The following is a 21,358-nucleotide window of genomic DNA, read 5'->3' on the forward strand; positions in this document are numbered from 1 at the left end:
GTCTCGGTAACTTTAAAAAAATCTAAGCAAAAAAAAGTCAAACAAACAACTTTTATGTACAAATACATACCATCTACAGAGTTTGATCCGACATCTTCTTTTTTTTTTGAATTGCTTTGCAACACCCACAACTGTCGGAGAACCATAAATGAAAACGAGTCCGTCCCGGCAACTGTGTGACCACAGAGTAACGGAGTCGTAGAAGTATATTTCGGCCTTTACTGAGTAGAGAACTTTACCAGTGGCTGTGATGATTTCACCTGATTTGTTTTGCCTGTCACTGTGACAGAATTCATTTGTTTACCTGAACAGTTACACACCCATGCTGAAACAAAACCACACAAAATGTAGAGCATGTTGTAATCCTACATCTATACAAATACAGCGAATTGATTTCTTTAATTAGCTTGTGTGATGAATTAATTCATTAACTCATTTTAATCTAATATATTATTTCTCGCATCACAAAACTCATGACTACATGAGACAATTAGTTGAGGTTTATACATTTTACTTTGTTATAAAATTACCCCAGAGAATTGAGGAGATAAAACAGGCAATAAATATGCATTGCGTTCATACATTCATACATATACTTACATACTAATGTACATTCAGAAACTTATACACATGTATAAGCAAAAAAAGAATACAAAACAGTTTTCCATTGTCTTTGATAAAACATTGCTCACAATGCGCACAGCTCAAGCTGCTAACAAACATGTATTATTTCAATGACAATATCATTGAAGTCTACTCTCCAAATAACTTGAAGCAACATTCATAATTGAATTTGACAATAATGATAATCCAGTCATTTAAAATGAATGCTATGCAATCACATAATGCTAATGTCATGACCTTTCTGTGGATTGACAAGACAACCCGGCATCCAAACACTTGGGACTCAGGACTCCTATGTGCATTAGAAGACCATATCCATCTCTACATTCAAAACCCCTTCACTGAAAAGGTCCCGGCTGGTGTCCAAACACGTGTGTGCTACAGCTAAGCTAGTTTCCATTCAGTGAGTGAATCCTACACGACCTAAGGTGTCCTGTCCTCAAAGTCAATAGTGTCAGTAATACCTACTATGGCATGGTCCCTGTACTGACTAATTACTGACCCTCATTACTGTGCAAAACTGAAAAAAGAATTGCACCAATCATCAGTCAATGTCCCTCTGTCATTTAGAATGAATAACCACTGATTACCCATGTAGAAGAGATGGCACAGAGGAGAATGGAGGACATTAAAAGCTTAGTATGAAGAAGTATCTTATTGAGATTAGTTCTGTACATATCCAACTACAACTGATGCTATGCTTGTGCAGTGTTAACTCTCTTTGCTCTGCTTCAGTCAGTACTCCACAAGTCGGAGTTAATAGTTGGAATCTGGGCAGAAATACATGGAGCTCCTCTGTATCCCCATTGGGGCTTCAAAACGAATGTTTTCCCAGCAGTCTCAGACCTTGTTGACAGCGTTCTTCTCTGAGTTGGGGAAGGAGCTGACCTCCCAACGGCGGAAGGTGCTGGCCTTCAGGTCCGCCTGACGCTTCGTGATGATATAAATCTTCCTCAGGACAGCCCGCCGGAGCAGGATGTACACCCAGGGGTCCAGGATCTGGTTCCAGGAGGCCAGTCGGACTCCCATGATCATCAGAGTCTTGCAGGTGGACAGGTCTTGTCCCATGATGCTGCTGTGTACTGTGATGAGGCCAAAGATCTGGTGATGAAAAATGTCGCCAACAGTCAGTCAGAATACACATGATCTTGCAAAGACTCAAATATATTTTTTATTGATTTTTTATTGATTACATTTGACAAAACACAAGACTTGATGTTGACTGATGACTGATTTTTCAGACTCATTATATTATATGTAGAAAATCATAGTCAATAAATTTTCAAATGTATTACAGATATATAGGGCAAACTCTATTATAGTAGCTATCTAGTCAAATTCTATATAAAGTCGAATATTTATCCTGTCAAGACGCTCCGTCGTTTCTCAGGGATGTTCCTTAGACTCACCAGCAGGGGGCTCCAGCAGATGCAGGACGTGACCATGATCCCCACCAGCTGCACCACCATCTCGATGTCGTGCGACTTTGCAGAGCGGCGGTTGTATGTCCTCCTGCGCATTCGAGCTCGTACCAGCGTCAGTCCACTGATGGTGTTACACACGAACGCCACCGCCAGCGATGCCAGGCCGAGGCCTGAAAAGAGCAGGACAAATGCCACGTCTGCCTGCTTCGTGTCCTCCAGCACATTGATGAAGCACCAGGTGCCCGGGTGTTGATAGGTGTAAGAGCCCAGTTGGAAGCACGGCAGCAGAGCCACACATAATGCTGCCAGCCAGATGACTGACAGCGACACCTTGGTGCGCGTGGTGGTGACGAGAGAGGAGTGCAGCAGTGGCTGGGTGACCCCTAGGCAGCGCTCGGCGGCCATGGCACAGCCCAGGAAGAGTGGGCACAGGCCGAAGAACACCATGCTGCCACCCAAGAACTGGCACAGAGGGTCGGCAGACTCGTAGTCCTGCGGAGAGGTTCCTTCTGACAGGTAGAGTCTTAAGACCAAGGCACCAGGGATGACGTGGCCGGCAAAGTCCGTCGCCACCAGGGAGGTGGCGAACAGCAGGAAGGAGGCTTTGGAGCGCCTGCGGACGTGGTTGGAGGCGTTAGCGAGGATGATCAGTGCCACTATGTTGGAGAGGATGCCCAGGGTCATGGACAGGCCGGCCACTATGAGGCCACTGGCGGGGGGCCTCCACAGAGAGAAGTTCCCCCGGGTGAGGGAGGTCATGGCCATCCCTACCTCTCGCTGGCTCTGGTTGAAGAGAGGATGGAGAGGCAGGCAGCCGGATGAGTTGCAGTGATCCATGGATAACATCATAGGGCTTTTGGACTCGGGGCAGCTAGCAATGAGACGGGATGCTGGAGGAAAAATTATAGATGGTATTAACGAGGGCAAAGACACATGTTCAAATTTGAATATTTAATCTTGTTACTGAATAAGGATTATTGACAATTGAATGGAAATTGTCAGTAATCAGAATCAGGTTCACACCACAAAAATAGCGCCTTGAGAAAATGTTATTGTTTCGGCGCTATATAAATAAAATTGAATTGAATTGAATTAAATTAAATTAAATTGAATTCATCCTAACCACAGCAAAAAAAAGGAATGTATGCATTAATGCCTACAATTGGGAAAACCTTTGTGTGTTTTGTGGTGAGCTGAACTGAAAAAGGGTATTTGCTAAAAGCTTAACATCAGTTCTGTATTGTACTGTGTATTGACAGGTGGGAATGAAATGAAACTGTTCCTGTTGACAGCCAGTTGTAAGAGTGAAAAACTACCAGTTAAGGGTCAGCTCCAATAATTTATTTATAATTAGAAGTGATTAGAGCAAAGGTTACTCTGGGTCAGCTGTCCATGGCAAAGCACGTATTTACGCACATAATTAAACACATTCCATGTGGTTTGTTAGCTGCCTCCTTGAGAACTATTATTTCATGTCAAGGTTACAAACATTTTATGAAACTCAGAAGGTCTCACTGGGGAGTGGTGGATCTATTAAGACAAATTAATGTTATTGTCAGTGGTAATACACGTTTTCTGAATGTGGTGAATCCAATTTGTAGGTTTTGAAATGCTGAAATACCAGGACACATTTAACATTGCATAATGTGTCACAACGCAATACTCCAATCCACACAAACTAAAGATCTGTATGTTTGCTTTGCATAGTTAATTAACCAGAATGCTATGTTAGACATCTAAACAGTAAACTCCGATATTGCTGCCACTGAAAATGTGGCTAGTTCTAGTGCAGAAACAGGTAGGCGATCATTTATGGATAACATTTAAATTGTGAATGTGAATGTGAATGTGAAAACGTCTAATCTTTTTAGAACAGATAGTACTCACCATTATTTAGTGTATCCCCTGGAAAGCACGATCCACACTGAAGAGTCAAACGTTTCCTCTGTGTCGATGATTCGAGATGTCGATCAGATTCCAGTTCTTAAAATAATCCAGATCGGAAAGCGCACGTCGAGATCTTCCGAAACACTAATTATAAAAAAAAACCGGTAACTGCACAATTAAACTGTCCTTTAAAACTTTTACTGTCGTGTAATTCAAAAGTCTTGTTACTTAATCCCACTTTCTAATGGGCTAACTAGTGTGTCATCGTGTTGCAACACAGACAGGGAGACTTGAACTCAATGCTGCTTACTTGAAACTACCTAAGAAGTACTCTGGCGTTTTATATACGCGCAACTCAGTACAACCCCTAGGCGGCTCTCTGAGTCAGGTCGTAGTGTAACTTATTGATATTCAGTCCATATTTCAACTGACTCACCTCCTGACCAATGTGTATACAATAATGTTTATCACAGTTCATCAGAGGTGTAAAGGTCTGAGTATTTTAAATGTCCCTACCACATCAGTGCATCAACGGTATAGTTGTATATACTATAGGCAGATGTTGATGAGCCACTGACTGATCATCTTAAATGCTGGAAGAGGATGAGGAGGTTTTAGCGGTAAATGCACTCAAAGGAGAGATTGCCTTCCTTATATGTTTGCGTAAGATGTGTAGGATAGTTATAAAGCCTGCATTTTGTTCTCTTTTAAAGTTTCTTTGAAATGATCTAATATGATGTACTGAATTGTATAAGGGACAGGTGGTACACACTTTTATATTTAGCATGAATTCAATTTGAATATATTTTGGCCTGGAACAATCAAGCCTCAGTGTGCATTGAAAGAGATCATCTTAGATCCCTGTTAAGAGTGATACTCCCTGGGTTTTTCAACAGATCAGTCCTAAAGAGGCCTTCATCTCCCAATCCACTGCAATTCCATGGGGATGCGCTGATATGTGCTCTGCTTTCTTGTAACAGATCTGGATCAAAAGTCATTGATTGAGAAAAGTGAAAAGTGTTTCAAGATCACTTCAACCTCTTTCTTGGGATTTTAACTGCATGTCACAGAACTGTTCAGAATTGAGGTGGTATGCACTTCTCACTATAATGTTATAACCCCCTCTTTGATGGAAATGTATATCCCCTCTCTCTGACTGACAGTGTCAGTCGAAAGGAGAGCTGCTGCTTTAATCAGCATTAAATCAATGCTGGTGTTTCTATATTGGAGACAGGTGCATGTGTTTGTTTAACTCCACCAGCCCTTGGCACTCTCCCGAGCGAACTGAGACCTGTGGTCTGGAAGCAGACTAAGAACAACACTTTAGAGTGGCCGGCCGGGCCCTCACCATTCAGGGGAGGGGAAGAGAGAGGGGCACTGCTTGTGGAGGGCCAACACAGTGTCACACAAGCTGGATTTTCAACGTTCCCACTGGAACAGAATTTTCAAAAAGAAAAAGAAAAAAACGAAATATAGCGAGCACAAATAATATTGTAAGATATAGTTTAGTGCAGAATAATGTCAGTATGTCAGTATGTCTGTATGTCTGTATGTCAGCTGCTGGAGTATGTACAAAATGCTCCTTTATTACTTTTTCAGTTTTACTCAACCAGAATGACAGAACGACAACATTGGTAGGACTAGTTTGTGATCATATCATATCATGTGATGTAGTTCCATTTGTAAATATATTTAAACAATAAATTATATTGTATCGTGATTATCAGTAAATGAGGCTATCCTCATTTAAGGTAACCTTTCTGCGGAAAAAATAATTTTACACGCTAAGTGTAAATAGGCCTAGCACTTGCAAGCTCAGTAGAGACATGTTTCAGTTGGATTTTGTGTGATGAGATTCCACATCTAAATCTGCCCATGAAAACACATCAGTGCACTGTGAACATTTCAGAAGTCGAACATCTGAAGCGGTAGAGGAAGGTAAGCAGACCATAATATTTGAACCTTGCGTATCAATGGGGTATTTATTGGGCGCCTAATGAAACCCGACAGCCAAAACATAGTCCCAGACACAGGAAGCAAACATGTTTGACTTAAAAGCTTGCGGATTCAATTTCATATGCCTGTGTTTGAATCCAGTACCTGATAACATAGCAGAGAGTCACCTATCAACCGCACCCACCTGAAAAAAAAACGGAGCAGTTTTAGCTCTCCCCATTAGTACCACACAAAGGCCTCTCAAGCTGAAGTCCACAGTTGAATGTATTGACCTTGGAGCTGAAAACCAGAATGGAGACCACAAACTTCTTTTTTTTCCTCTCACTTTCAATTTTTTTGAACTGCTGCGGTGTTTCTGCTGCGGAGAACAGAAGTCAAGCACTTTTTGGCCCGGGGGATGACATCCGCTCCCTTCCTCTGAAGAGGAACCATCCTCCCATTTTCTGAATCGCTTTCTTTGCCATTTGGCCCCTGACACTTCGCAAACCCTCCAAGACCAAGTCTGCACCCCAAATTCTTCATTTTGCTCCCAGCAACCACAAAACAATTTGCAGAAAAACCACTGACTGCTTCCCCATCCCTCAAGGCAACCTGCAGGGCTTTCAACTGCTTCTACCTGGATAGCTCTAGTCTAGCCCCTTCTGAAAAGGGTACCTTGTTTGCCATTCAGATCCCTCTGCTGATAAAGTTGGAAATACACCTCCGTGGAAAGGCTGGCGGGCTCCGACGGAGTTGGCTATAGAATATCATTTGCGTGCGAAGCCCACAATGGATTCCAAGGCCTAGTCTCACCCGACTTTTGGGTCTGTTTCTTCATTCGTCTCTCACCCACTCATTTGCACTCACTGCTAACTCTCGCATCAAGTAATGAAGTAGACATCTGTGACAGGGGTATGGCAAAGCCATTAAATATTATGGAAGGACTTGTAATTAACTCACATCATCAACATACCTTCTCAAATTGAAATCTCAAAACCTATTTGAAACGTTTTTTTTTCAATCTCCGACTCCTATTCCGCAACGATCAATCTGTAGCGGCAGATCAGATCTCGCGGGAACCGCAGGAAAAATAATTGAAAAATAAGTGGAAAAAAAACACACGCCGTTTGTCTGAATGAACGAAATGGAGGAGAGGAATGTCGGCATTAGATATGCATATGAGTTGTAAACACATGACTCATGGTCAGAGTTGAAGTTGTTTTCTTTGGAATTCTGAGGAGCATAGACCTGGCCCCAACCCCCAGAGACAACAGTAGCTTATGATTTACCACAGAGAGGGAACATAGCTCACTGGCGGCCAGGCGTTTTTAAATCAACCCATGTTCGCATATTTTTTTATTCCAACCTGGGGAATGCAAAACTGCATGTTTCTCCAGGCCTCTGTTTCTCCTCAAGTCAAGATGGACACTTTAGGACGGAGAGGACTGGAGGGACAGCGTTATGTAGTATTCAAAACCGAAACAGCAAAGATCTCCATTGGATGTAAACCCATGCATTGTCCTGTGGGTTTCTTTGTCAAGTGTATTTCGACAAACCACTCTCTGTAAATAATGAGACAAATGTAGTTGTTTAGGGAAGCAGTCAATCAGTTCAGACTGAAGATCGAGGCCTACACTGCTACCTCACATCACATACGGTTGTGTCTTCTCTCTGGAGGGCCAGTTGGATTAACTGACATTAGAATTATTTATTTCTGGTAAATGTATATTTATACTGGTAAAGGAGATATTGTTTGTTGACTCAAATGTGAAGATTCCCACATTTATACGCAGTGTGCTGTGCATGATGCTAAGAAAAGATTATTAACATCTGCCTGAAATTGTTAGTACATAATAAATCTTTTAAAATATTTATTTTTTTACAGATCCAGATGTGCCTAAATCCTGAGGGAAACAGACTTTTGAGCAGAAGGCCTGATTCACCTTTAGCATAGATGCTGCGCAGTAGCACATGTATTTCAATATATTGAAGTTAAAGATAAATATAATAATAATAATAATAAAGATAAATTATGCCCATATCACTTTTGTACGTGTTTTGTGTGTTGTTTGTTGTCTCTCCTTGCTGTTCAGATGAACCTTTCCCAGACAGTTAAATGCCCTAAAGACAAGAGGAATTCTGAGCTCTCTATGAAGACTAAAATGTTGTTTGAAGGAGTGAACTCTTACAACATAGGGCAGATTTGAGGGTTATAGTCTTCCACCATAACAGGGTCTATTTAGAAATGCATCATTGTCTAACGAAGACCAAGGTTCACGAGCTGAGGCTTGTACAGTGTGAGCTTAGAAACAAAGATAAAGCCATATGAGGTCCTGAACAACAACACCGACTATCAGTGTCTCATCCCTAGAAAATAGCGGGTGAGAGGTTGCTCTAAGATCAGATTTCATAATGTTAAAGCAATCTGACATTTAAAATAAGCCAACATAAAAGAGTCGAAACTGTATGTGTGGTTCTTTGTGTGTGTGTGTGTGGGGGTCTTATTTCATTTCTTTTTATGAGCACGAACTTCATGGTGAGTAACAATAAGAGTTTCTGGCTGTGGATCGGCGTTTTTGAGGAAAGCCATGAGCTGCTCTGCTGCTCTCCGGGTTTGTTGTAAACATCATTAGAACATCTGATGGAACTGATTTTGTGTTTTTAGCACAAGTGTTTGCCTACACATGCCTGACAAGCCGCCTTTTCCTTTTCTGCTGCCTTTTTTGGCAAAAATCCTACATCTAACACATAAACACAGCACATACTTGATTTACTGTGTAACTCTGGTTCGTAAATCACCGGTGAGTTCCCATACCTTTGATAAATATAGGGCAAAAAAAAAAAGCAGTCATAAAAAGTCTCCGCAAAAATCTCTCTACCGGTCCAGATTTACAAATTCCTTTCACAATGTTTACACAAATATACACACTATATTTAATTTGTCCATGCATGACGGCCGTGATTACGGATAAACATGAGTGTGTGTGTGTGAAGGTGAGTCTTTTGAGGAAAGTCTAGGTAGATGGTCTACCACACTAAATTACAGTATATATCTGTTTAATTCCACTTCTTCCCTTAAAACGAGCAATCAGGGTCAGGCATTCAAATCGTTCATGTTCAAATCGGCATGTAATTTCCCCTCATGACGATTAATTGGACCGGGTGTCTATTACACAAACACTAATGGCTTCAAAGCGTTTGCTGTACAGCCGGGTGTGTATAACTTACAGACCTCTTTGAAACCTCAGCCCAACCCGTCAAGTCTTCACCCTGGAGGTCTCATAGAACATTCACAGAAGTTTAACCTTTTTTCACTTCTGACCACAAAGTGAAACTCTGATTCCAAATGGGCTCAAGTCTGGAAGAAAGGGGGCACAGCAAACCCCAAGTCATCCAGCATCCCAAAATTCCACTCCATACATCTCCCGGAAACCAAGGCTGGTTCACCGCAGGCGCATAAAAATGTCAGGGCTTTGAAAACCCTCTCCCATCCACAACTTATTCCTCCAGATTTAAAGCCAATGTGGTTGTGTGGTTTGGACAGCAAGAGGTACGGGGGGCCAGTGATTTAGGGGCCAGAAGCACCAAACCATGAAAGATATAGCTTGCAAGCTTGCATTCCATGACAGAACGCGTTTTACAGTGACACGTTTGGGATCAAGGCCAGACATATAGGGCCATATCACTTGGTGCAAATTATGGAGGTGAATCTGGCCATCTGGTAGTCAAAAACATTCGGCAACTCTTGTCCTTATATCTGAATGTTGCAGTAAAAAACAGTGTGTGAGTTTGAAATGAGAAGCTTGGTCAAACTGTAGGTGTGAAGATGAATTTGTCATTTAGAAAGAAGAAGCTACATCATTTCATTACCATCATTATATTCTTCTTCTTCTTATTATTATTATTATTATTAATAATACAAGTAAATTCAGATATTACACCCTTATAATAGTAACTCTACGAGGGCACTGTATACCCACTAAGCTGTTCTACAATACTTGAATGCTCTTTCTCCAACTTTTCCACTACCAATTTGGTATGCATCATGTATACACCACTTACCACATGAATGCTGTTTACATTCACCCCATGTATGTTGTGTACATCTACCACATGTATGCTAGCATGCTCATCATGATACATGTCTGATTTCTTCTGCTATGTTACTCATAATGATACAGTACATGTCTGATTTCTTCTGCTATGTTGCTCATCATGATACATGTATGATTCCTTCTGCTATGTTGCTGAATGTTTCCCCTCCCCTTCTTTCCCTCCCCTTCTGCCACAGCCCCCCCCCCCCCCCCCCTCTCTTTCTACCTCTACCCGGCCCACCTCAAGCAGATAGGCCCCCCCCCCCCTTATGTGCCAGGGTTCTGTTCTTGCCCCTGTCGCCTTATTGCTTGCTCTAAGGGGGTTCAGGCCTGTAAAGCGCCTTGAGACAATTGTATTGTTTTGGCACTATATAAATAAAATTGAAGTGAATTGAATTGAATGTGGGTTTGTGTGTGTATATATATATATATATATATATATATACAGTATATATACTATATATATACATATACAGTATATAGTGGCAAGCAGATAAAACAGGTATGAAATCAATACAATGATCTCACGTGCTGAATAATTGTCAAGTGTTGAATTCAAATGTTGGGAATGGGAATGGGACCCCCCCCCCCCTGCATAGTGGAACATGTCAATCATTAGCTGGGTTTCCATTCAACTTTTTAATGTCAATTTGAAATGAATTTGCTAGATGGGGCTGGATTAACTCCCGATTCGCATCATGTGACTGAGGTGGATGGAAATGTGTTTGTTCGCATCAAATGGCATTTGTTGAGATTGTGTTACGTGTTGTTATTAAAGCTTTGAAACCACAGCTGTCCACAACTTCTCCCTGGATTAGGAGAGGGTCCATTTTTTAATTTGCATAACACGTTGGATGGGAACGTGCACAGACTCATATTTCTTTTAGCCGAATGTTCATGAATGTGATTCAAATATGTGAATGAGTTGGATGGAAAACCCAGTTATTGTGTTTGGTGATACACCACATGAGAGAGAATTGGTTCGGATTTAGCCACAAAACCAGCTTGTACCCACCACATTGCACGTATACACACACACACACACACACACACACACACACACACACCACACACTCTCTCTCTCCACATTGCACGTATACACTCACACACACAGACACACACACTCTCTCTCTCCACATTGCACGTATACACACACACACACACACACACACACACACACACACACACACACACACACACACACACACACACACACTCTCTCTCCACATTGCACGTATACACACACACACACACTCTCTCTCTCTCTCTCGCACTCTCAAAGTGAAACAGATGACTCAGATGAACAAATGCTGAGGTGAAAATGGCCTGACCTCAGTTCCTCGTTACGTTGCCCATGCCCCTCTCATCTCCACTGAAGCCAGCCTCCAGGGGCAGGTTCAGGAAATGGAAAAGAAAACTAAATCTCAGATCCTCATCGTCACCTCATCAGTGTCTGCAGAAACCCCCGCCGATCCAGTCTAAAGAAGGCTCACGAGATAAGAAGCGTCCAGTCGGTGGGCATTCTGCTGAGATTCCTGTAAATTGCCATTGTGCTGGAAGACTGAACTAGAGGAAAATGAGGCTGTGCCCTTAAGCTACCAATTTCTGAGTAAAACAGCAACGAACGGCAACAAAGTGTGTCAGACATAAGCTCCTCACTTCAATTTAGTTGAATTTAGTAATCCCTACAGGGCCATAAACAATTAACACTTCATCAGACCTAAACCCCCAAAGAGGTGATCATTAAAGGTTAGTCCCATAGCTTTAACCGCTGACAGTTCATTACTGTTGCATCAAGACGGATAAAAGATGACTGGCACCAGGCATTACTTTTACCGACTGACACAATGACAGCTATGCAGCGGAGGTCTGGTAGGCATTGATTCAATATTGGCTTGGCCAAACCAGCAGCACTATTCCCTAGTGCCCAGACAAACAAACCGTCCCTCCTGCTCCCTTAATGAAAACTCTGCTTGACTTTGATTTTGTTTACTGTCCTAGAAAGATGGCGAGATCGTCATGCCAACACTGTTATTTTCCAGTCATTCTTGGCAGTCCAAGGTTCAATTGGCTGCTTCCAAATACTTCACAGATGACCTGCTCTTACAAGTTATTCATATGTGTGGATACAAATTGTCTGCCAACAAGGAGGCTAGGGAGAAGGAATAATGTGTGCTTGGTCAGGGAAGGGCATTTCTGCTGTCTGGAGTCGGGCCAGTTTCCAGGTTAACTGAAAGGGAAAGAGAGAATAAATGAGAGAGAGGGGGAAACAGGAGAGACTGAAAGAGAGAGAAACAAGCAGTAAAAGAGGCATTTATAGAACATTAACAAAATATAAAAACTCAGCACAGATAACAACAATAAGGTCTGGATTTCATCGGTTCGACCCCGAGCTTGATGCATAGCACTGCCTATGGAGGGGGTCAGTGAGTCTGCACGAGCAGCATCCGCTGACATCCGCAAGAACAACACTGGCACACTTTAAAGTGACAGACGAACAGCCCCAGGTGGGCTAGCCGCTAGCGGAACGAAGGGGCAGCCAGTGAGGCAGGCCTTGCAGCGGGGAGTGAGATTTATGAATGGAGGCTTCTGGTGAAGTCAGCATCGGTCTAATTGATGAGCCGCACATGCACACACGCCTGCCTGTCAAAGCTTGATAAAGTCAGCGAGCTCCTCGGCTCCAGAGCGGAGGCTCACTACCGGGAAACCACAACAGGGCTAGCGGCCCACGCAAGCCGTGAACCATTCATGACAGGGGATGCAGTAAAAGTGACCCATGACTGATCTGGTGAATTTATATTCAGGGTTTTTATCACCGGGATGTCATGCTGGCCGTGCAAGGCCTTCTTCACTGCTTTTTCTCTCTCACAGCATTTCTGTCACCTCCAAACGTACGCCTCGTTGCTCAGACCGGGATGTTATAATTTCCATTCCCACAGCAAGGCCAGAGGACAAAACAGTAGTTCACAGTTCGTAGTTCAGAGTATAATAATATTATAATATGGAGCATTTTAAAATGCCATGCAGGCAAGAATTTTGCCTGTCAGTATATTGGTTTCAGGTTTTCTGATATCTAACATTTCTATCAACATTTGATATCTAACATATCTAACGTTTATGTTGTAAACCAAAATAACCAAATCCTTTGGTAAAACATTGTTCAAGCGTGAACAAAAAGACTGCCTTTCTTGGTATTGTTTGTTCATAGTTGTGAGTCTTTTCTGGTGAAAAATTATAAACAAAATCAACCAGCAAATCAGAATAGATGGAATGCAAACGATATGATCATAGCAAATGACACCATTATTGGCAGAACTTCAGCATACTGTGTTTGCAGAGAAAGGGTTGTAAGTCTTGTGAACATTAATGGTCAAGTATAGTTGACACCGGATGCTAAGCGACAAAAAAGGACGGGACTTTTAGCTTCATACCAGCAATGGCTCTCTGCCAGTCACAGGCTCCCTCTCAGCCAAAAGGGGAACAAATCTCCATTAGGTCTGTCCCTCAGGGAAGACAAACAAATCACCCCCCATTCTGCATCACGGAGCCAGCCTCGCGTACGTTAATGCTGAATCACTCCCCAAAATGAGCCACAACAGCATGGACCGGGGACAAGGGATGTGGATGCAGCCAAAAACCGACCCGGCAGCCATTATCTGCACCTTATAAAGCCTGTGGCTTTTCAGGGTATGGAGGTTCTGTAGATATTATAGGATTGGTAACTGCATAGATTGAGTTCCTGCAAGAAGACTCTTTAACCTTCTTTAACAGAGCCGTCTTGTCCTGGAAGTGTAAAGGCTCTTTTGTAACACACGAGTAAAAATCTCTGAAATCTTGTGAGTCATGGAACAAAAAAAAAAAAAAGATTTCTGGTAATGAGACAATTCCATGTGTTACTTAAAATGCAGCTGGTGTCTGTTTACTTCTTGTAAGATATTAAAGGCACACAAAAGAGTCGAGACGGCCAAGTGAAGAAGAATACTCTGACCGTAATCACTTGACAAGTTTACCTCATGCGGTCCAGTGTCAACAGAGCGGTTACAACACTGACACTTCGAGCTTTGAGTAGCCTGCATACAAATGCTTGAGCAACAGTGTAGTGCATCTAAACAAACGCAAAAATAACCCCATGATTCAAAAAAGCACTTTCTGCAAGCAGACAATATATATGAACTATACTGACTACTACACCCCCTCACCTCTCTTTATTTCCTGATTTGTGTGCTAGCTATGTAACATTCAGTGACCACCTGAGTCTCATTAAAGTAGGGCTGGAAGAAAAACATGCGATGAAGAGCCTGAAAGAAGAGGGAAAATCCCTGCTGGTCGACATGGAGTGGCTACTCGGGAGTATCACCCATAGTACATAAATACATATCATGTTAAAATGTTTCCATTTCCAATGAATACATATCATCATGTCAAAACTTCATGCGCTTTTCCAGAAGATCTCTTGTGCTAACTGTACATCGTTGTGCAAAGACAATGGGCACAGCCAGTTGTGTAGCATTTTCTGTGTTATCACACGCAGAGGAACAGCCTCTAGAGCAAGGGCCCATTTGGGTTTCCAAATAAATCCAAACATTCCATGATGTTTTACTTCTGAACCACAGATCACACTGATGAACGTCCTCTGCTGGAGTGAAAGGAGGTCAGAGGTGTCATTGACCTCTGATTGTGACATCAGCAGGTCAGTCACATCCTGTTCCAGGCTTCAAAAGAGTTCTGATGGATTGGACTCTGTCGGTCGTTCTCTGCAAGTACATTTATAAATAACACAAGAGCCTAACATCTTTAATACCTATTCTTGGTCTCAAAATCCTGATGATGTTTTCTGTGTGGATGGTGAGCATGACTCACTGGATTATGAGAGGAACGGTCAGAGTCACTGGATTATGAGAGGAACGGTCAGAGTCACTGGATTATGAGAGGAACGGTCAGTCACTGGATTATGAGAGGAACGGTCAGAGTCACTGGATTATGAGAGGTATGGTCAGAGTCACTGGATTATGAGAGGTATGGTCAGAGTCACTGGATTATGAGAGGTATGGTCAGAGTCACTGGATTATGAGAGGAACGGTGAGAGTCCCGTTGTGAGAAACACATCTGAGGCCGATAGCGACCCATTCTCAAAGCAAGAAACATTACCCTGTATTTGTGATTAGTCCTCCACTTTGGTAAGATGTTATTGAGTTATGTTCAATGTCTTATGTGCAATAACTCATTGTGTTCAATGTCTTATGTGCAATAACTCATTGGTCATTATTCAGTCAGTGGTCCGCTGACCTCCGTCCTACCTCCAAGAGATCATCATTAAGTGTTTAGTGTTTTGGAAGCCCACGGGTGCCAGTGGCATATCTGGCAAAGGTTAGATCCTGGTGTTTTTATGATACACACAAATCACCTATCATTAGTGGTTATGCTGAAGAAATTTTAGTTGAGTGATAGTGTAAAAATGGTATTTCTTTGATACATATCAAGGTCTGAAATAAAGCATCTCTTATTTGCTCTTAATCCCATGAATCGAAGCAGGCTGGCTCAGTGGCTAGTTGGAAAACATTTTCTGATGAACCCATTTGAAATCAGAACTGGCCTATCCTCTCTCTCTCTCTCTCTCTCTCTCTCTCTCTCTCTCTCTCTCTCTCTCTCTCTCTCTCTCTCTCTCTCTCTCTCTCTCTCTCTCTATCCCTCTCTCTCTATCCCTCTCTAACTCAACTCTTCCCTCCTTCGAAGCAGCCCCCCCTGAGGCTGAGCTAGACCCCCACTAGGCCTTCCCTCCACACCTTCCACTGCACACCCTCCAGCCAGTCCCTGAGCCAAATAAGCACTTTTCCTCCCCTGAAGAGCTCCTCAGTTCAGGTTGGGGCATCAGTCAGCCTATACATGGCACCTCCGCTCGTTATCAGACATCTGTTTCATTCCCCTGACTCACAGTGAATTCTTCACACCCCTGAAGTCTTGGCATAACAAAAAGCTTACGATTTCGAGGTAGGTGGCCGTGCTTAGTGCCTTAATTGAGCCTCGGGCAGATCTGTGTGGAATAAACAGAAGACTTCGATTGTTAGTGATAGTGAGAGAGAGGTGTAAACAATAGGTGCTGGGAACACAGCATGCACTTTCCACAACGTAGCAGCGGTGCGTTACATAATGGTGACGTTCGGTGCCACTTGAACACCTCAATGGCTGAGGGGGGTGTCTGAGCATCTTATGCCAGGAGGACGACACTGGACTGGAGTTATTTTTATGTATTCGGGGACCTCTGGATCCAAAGGCAGGTATTGCATAATGACCGTGAGGTCAACCCAGGCTTTATTTTGACATCAACAAAGGAGAGGACTTCAAAATAATGTAGCCCTCAGTGAGTGTATGTAAAATCAAAACAGTCAGGCAGTCACACTTTATCCTGGACTGACAACCATTATCTTTTCTAAGCAACAAAGGCACAAAGATGGATACACAGTGGAAAATGTGTGTAAATTCTGTGTCTCGTAAAAAAGAAGCTACAACTTTAGAGGATGTACTTTAAGCACACTTAGCTTTTAATGCAGTGTGACAGTCTACGGCGGATGGGTGCGACGGGCTGCTCCAGCTGTATCCTGTATCCATGCTCAGCGTCTCTAAGCCGACACTCAGGGGATGGGTTTTGTTTACCGTCAGCCATTCCTCTGAAAGAAAGTAATGGAAAGCATTTCAACACACACATATTTCAAATGTTACATAATGTACAAGGGACAAATGCTCAAATTCCTATTTCTGGATTTGCGCAAGACTGAAATGAAAGGGTTAAATCTGATCAAATGAAGCGCCCACTTGGAGCGTAGTCATTTGTTTTATCTGGGCCTGCAAAACAATCTCCGGAGAAGTCCGTGTTTTATCAAAAGAAACATAACTTTGATGGCTATCAGTTTCAAGCCTGTGGGATCTGAACTAATCTCGAATTACTGAGATTGAAAACAAGATTTCGCTCGAGTGCCCCAAACCCAGCCAATGGTGCTTTTAATGCAATCCACAGAGCTGCTGTGTCAGTCCCTCCTAATTGAATGAAAACACTATCTCGTTCGGAGCGGGAGAAGAAAGGGTAGAGAGCGAGTTTGACAGACACAGATCTGATTTTTCCATTAGTAGAACACCGGCCCCCCCTCATTGTGGGTGTCTGACTGAAACTGGGCTGTGGAAGGTGTTATAGGTGTAAGCTTTATTGGCTGGAGGGCGGAGAAAGTTCTGGAAATGTTGTCCGTCTGACCCCTCGAGTCAAATATCTGCTTTAATCTAAGTCTGCCTGTGAGGGTCTGATGGGGCTCCACTCAGCTACAGTATGGATCACACAGCTGGGGAAGTTGAGCAGATGCAGGATAATGTTTTGGCAGACGTAGGTGCCAAAGTCGGCCCGACTCAACCCGCTTTGAAGTGAGCTCTCTCCTAGCGTGGCTTTGAACTCCGCTGCTTCAGGTCCAAGAAAGTGAAATATCTTTCGTGAAGCCCAAATGCACTCACCCACCCACCTGTCTCTGACCCAAAAAGTCAAGGTGTCAAATGATCATATTGAGATATGATGTCTAATTTAAAGTGCCTTGTGTTAGAGTAGTATATGCACAGCAATAGTACTGTAGTTGTAGCAGTATCATACAATAGTAGTCGACTGCAGATGTCTTTACAGTAAACAGCTGTGCATTTAGAAAGAAGTAATTAAACAAAGTAGCTTTAATTTAAATCTAATGACACATCTAATGTTCAGATTAGGACTGCTGTCCATCTTTAAACGGATCAGACTTGTATTAGTGTACAAGCGAAACTAATGGATTCACCACTCCTTATATAAATAATGAATCTGCCACACATCTGGAAATTGTAAGCTCGTAGATCATTGTCAGTGTTCCATGTTATTAGCCCATGGTGGCTAGCATTCTTGCTCGTTTCTTTTGCCTGGAAACGGCTAAAGCTGTGGACCAGGCCCAAATCCAATTGCCCTGTGAGTGCTGCTGGAAGACAGGACATCCTAAAGGCATAAATATGAGTCTCGTGAGACAGAGGGAAGTCGTGATCTCGAAACACAACGATACTGAAAGTCCATCATTCTGGTCTGTTCACCTGTTATTTCCTTATTTTGCATGCAAAACATTAATGACCTTTCAGGATGAAGAACACGTCTTTGTTGGCAAACTCCTGCTTGTCCTCGCAAAAAAATGTTCCGCTAAGGGAAAAGGCAACAAATAAATAGCCAGACAACCTGCCGTAATCATTGTGGTGAGACACAATGGCTGTGGGCCACGCGATCCTGCCGTAAATAAGCTTGAGAGGAGCTGTGTCGATGAGTGCTGAGGGTAGATAAGAGGGGTGACGTCATTCTCTACAGCAGATCGATCCCAGCCCAGGCTTCGTGCTGAAGCTGAGGGAACAATGGAAGGGTGAGAAATGGTCCGAGCCGTACAGTGAGTGATCTTCTGTCAGGAGACTAATGCTGACCAGTGTGTTTTTAAAATCAATCCGTTTCATTTCAGATCATTAGAGCCTAAATTAACCACCCATGACAAGATTGGCTATTCACTTCCAGCGGTCATATTGAGTCTTAGAGAGATCATATGGTGTTGGGTTAGCGGAGTATCTTAAAACAGCCACAATGCTCTGCGTTTAACTGACATTATGTGAAGCAAGTCAGCTGCATTTAAACGATGCAGGGGAAAAGCGGAGTTAATAAGTTGACAGGAATTTGAGGGTGAAATGAGTGCAAGCATCAGGCCATGAGTCATAGGTGATCTGAGCGCCAGAACTCCAGTAGGTCCCTTCCCCTAGAAAAAAAGTGATGGGAGAGGGAGGAGAGAGAGGAGAGAGAGAGAGAGATAGAGAGAGAGAGAGAGAGGTGGAGAGGGAGGAGAGAGAGAGAGAGACGGAGTGAGTGGGAGGTAAAGACTCGCCAGAATGTTTGCAGAGTGTAAACAACATAAACAATCCCAATAGCTTCCATAAATGCCTTGGCTCTGGGTGATAATGTCACAGTTAGTTATATTTTTAGCTCTTTGCTTGGAACTGGCTACTTTGCTTGGTGTCTGCTTAGTGTCTGCATGCGTGTGACAGAGTTTATAGTCATCGAACACGAATATTATTTTTAGCATCATATATGTTTTTTTCCCCCCTAATGGCCTCAAACAGATACCCATCTTTACTGTTGAGTGATTAGAGGGAAGCGCTGTTACACAGAGTTCTGGCCAAGACTTGGCTTACAGATTAGTCAGATGTTTTCCCCCACGTGGCTTCCGCTAGGGCCTATATATTTTTTTTTTTTTATATTTATATACAAATATATATATATATAAATGCACCAGTTGAGTCGGTGCCATACTCTACCTCTGGTTTGTATCAGGAGCTTACTGATGTGACAGCTTTTCATCCCCTTCTTGATCATGCTTGATCTCCGTTGTCTAGCAGTAATACACCGTCCATAAAACATTCAGAACCTATTGACCTCGTCAGTTTAGTGTGATGCAATCTGGGGCCATGGTTTGCAGTCTGGTCTGGTTCTGTCTGCTACAGTATAGACACTATTTATTAATACATAATTGAAATCTGAGTCAGGTATAGGAAAATGAAGACATCGATCATCTTTAACTGTCACCGGAGAGAAACACTTACTAAAGGCCTGGGCCTCATAAGAGCCTTCGACTGGCCCCGTATCCTCAGTCAGGTCAATGCCAAGTGCACGGGGTGGGTTCCGTATAATGACGTAGGCCATTTAATGTCGGACCTGTGCAGGTCATCAAATTAACCTGCTCCAAAAATAGCTCACTGGTCAGGCAATGTGGTATGGTGATGGGAGTGGAGTGGAGTAGAGCACCCAAACAGGAATGGATCCGATTTTTAATATCATACTCAGCCTGAATTGTGGCCTGTCCAGAACCTTTTATTATCATTAGGCTGCCCCAATTTGATTTTTTTTTCATTTAATGTTGTTAGGAATTCTAATGGCGGTTCAGACAAAAAAGAATCAAAGCAGATAGGTTTCAGTCAAGCACTTTTGCAGATATCAGTCAATTTCCCCTCACAGCACTGCCACCATCCATCTCTCCCCTGAGCCTGGAGCAGAAGCACCGTCAGGACTAATCCTCATGATGAGAGAGGACTGACCGGGGGGGGGGGGGGGGGGGGGGGGGGGGCACAGACATACAGAGAGGGGCGATGTCTTCGTCTCTGTGTCCAGGTCCTGGGCTGACCTGACCTGAAGGAGCCCGTTCTCTGGAGGGACAGTGGCCGTATTCACACTGTGATCAACAAGCGGACAAAGACCCGGAAATTAACCTATTGAAAAGCTATATAGTTGTGTGATATTTCATTGAGAAAAAGGGATACTATTCTGAAATTTAGTGGTGCAGTACTGCAAAGGCTTGACAAGACCCCTCGTTTTTTATGCAGTATAAAATGTGAAATTATTTAAGCCTTTTAACTGATACATTCATTACCACTGAAATAGTACTGTAACATGAAAAAACATACATACTCAGCGAAGAAATATAATGTTGCAATCAACTTGAACAACCATGGCATACACTGACAGATAAATCCCACGGGAGGAAATCTTCCTGTTTTTAATATGTGTGATAAATCATCGTAGATTACTTTGAAAAGAAAATAAGGCCACTCTCTGAGTTTACAACTTTGGAAAACCCAGAATTAGCTCAGGGGTACATTTATTGAACATGGCATGTGTAAGCGATGCGCTAAGTTCTACCATTTAGCAATTCCACTGGCTCTTCCTGGCTGGGCTGAGAGGAAGGAGAGACATGTACAGTTACAGTCGGGACAAACGTGCTGGGTTGAAGAATCCATCAGGCACATCTTCATCTGTCTAACACACAGCGGTTCTCCTGTGTGACAAGTCAGAGAATGATGTGACTTCCGCATGATGTTACTTTTACAGCGCTGAAATATTTCTTCAAGGGAATTCCGATATGGTCTCATAACGTGTATCTAACTCTGATCACTCCATTGCTGATATTTGACATTTTCAGGCTAATAAGGTTGTAGGTAGGTTGAAGGTATAATGGGTAACTGTATTTCCCTGCATATGAAAACTATTAAAGACACCGTGACCCTCTTGTCATATATAACAACACACATGAAGGACCAATAAGACTTCAGAAAAGCTCTCAACAAGTAGCTCAACGCGGGCTTGGTGAGTGCTGTGCTGTCCTGTCTAGTAGCATGGGCTGTTATACACTGCATGACAACTTGAATCTTTTTTTTTTTTTTAAGATTTATTTACGGGCTTTTTAGCCTTTATTAGTCTTTTATACTTTATCTAGTACAGTGAAGTATATTGGACAGGAAGTCAGGAGGAGTGAAGAGGTGGGGAGAGGATCGGGAAACGACAGCAGGCCGGAATTGAGCCTGTGTCCCCGTGGG

At 42.9% G+C, this 21,358-nt stretch overlaps 1 protein-coding gene and 1 long non-coding RNA gene across 2 annotated transcripts; both read right to left on the minus strand.

Annotated features, from left to right (window-relative positions):
* Positions 1–109: 109 nt before the first annotated feature.
* Positions 110–4,745, minus strand: ptger1a (prostaglandin E receptor 1a (subtype EP1)). Its single transcript, XM_012831202.3, has 3 exons — positions 3,936–4,745; positions 2,034–2,938; positions 110–1,725 (listed from the first exon to the last, which is right to left on the minus strand). The coding sequence occupies exons 2-3, from the start codon at positions 2,895–2,897 to the stop codon at positions 1,465–1,467; spliced, it is 1,125 nt and encodes a 374-aa protein (XP_012686656.2). The 5' UTR covers positions 2,898–2,938; positions 3,936–4,745; the 3' UTR covers positions 110–1,464.
* An 11,737-nt stretch (positions 4,746–16,482) lies between these two features.
* LOC122128904 lies at positions 16,483–18,405 on the minus strand. Its single transcript, XR_006151692.1, has 2 exons — positions 18,091–18,405; positions 16,483–16,629 (listed from the first exon to the last, which is right to left on the minus strand). It is a non-coding gene; the product is annotated as an uncharacterized LOC122128904 (long non-coding RNA).
* Positions 18,406–21,358: the final 2,953 nt, after the last annotated feature.

The sequence above is a fragment of the Clupea harengus genome, chromosome 26 (assembly GCF_900700415.2).
Source record: "Clupea harengus chromosome 26, Ch_v2.0.2, whole genome shotgun sequence".
Lineage (NCBI taxonomy): Eukaryota > Metazoa > Chordata > Actinopteri > Clupeiformes > Clupeidae > Clupea > Clupea harengus.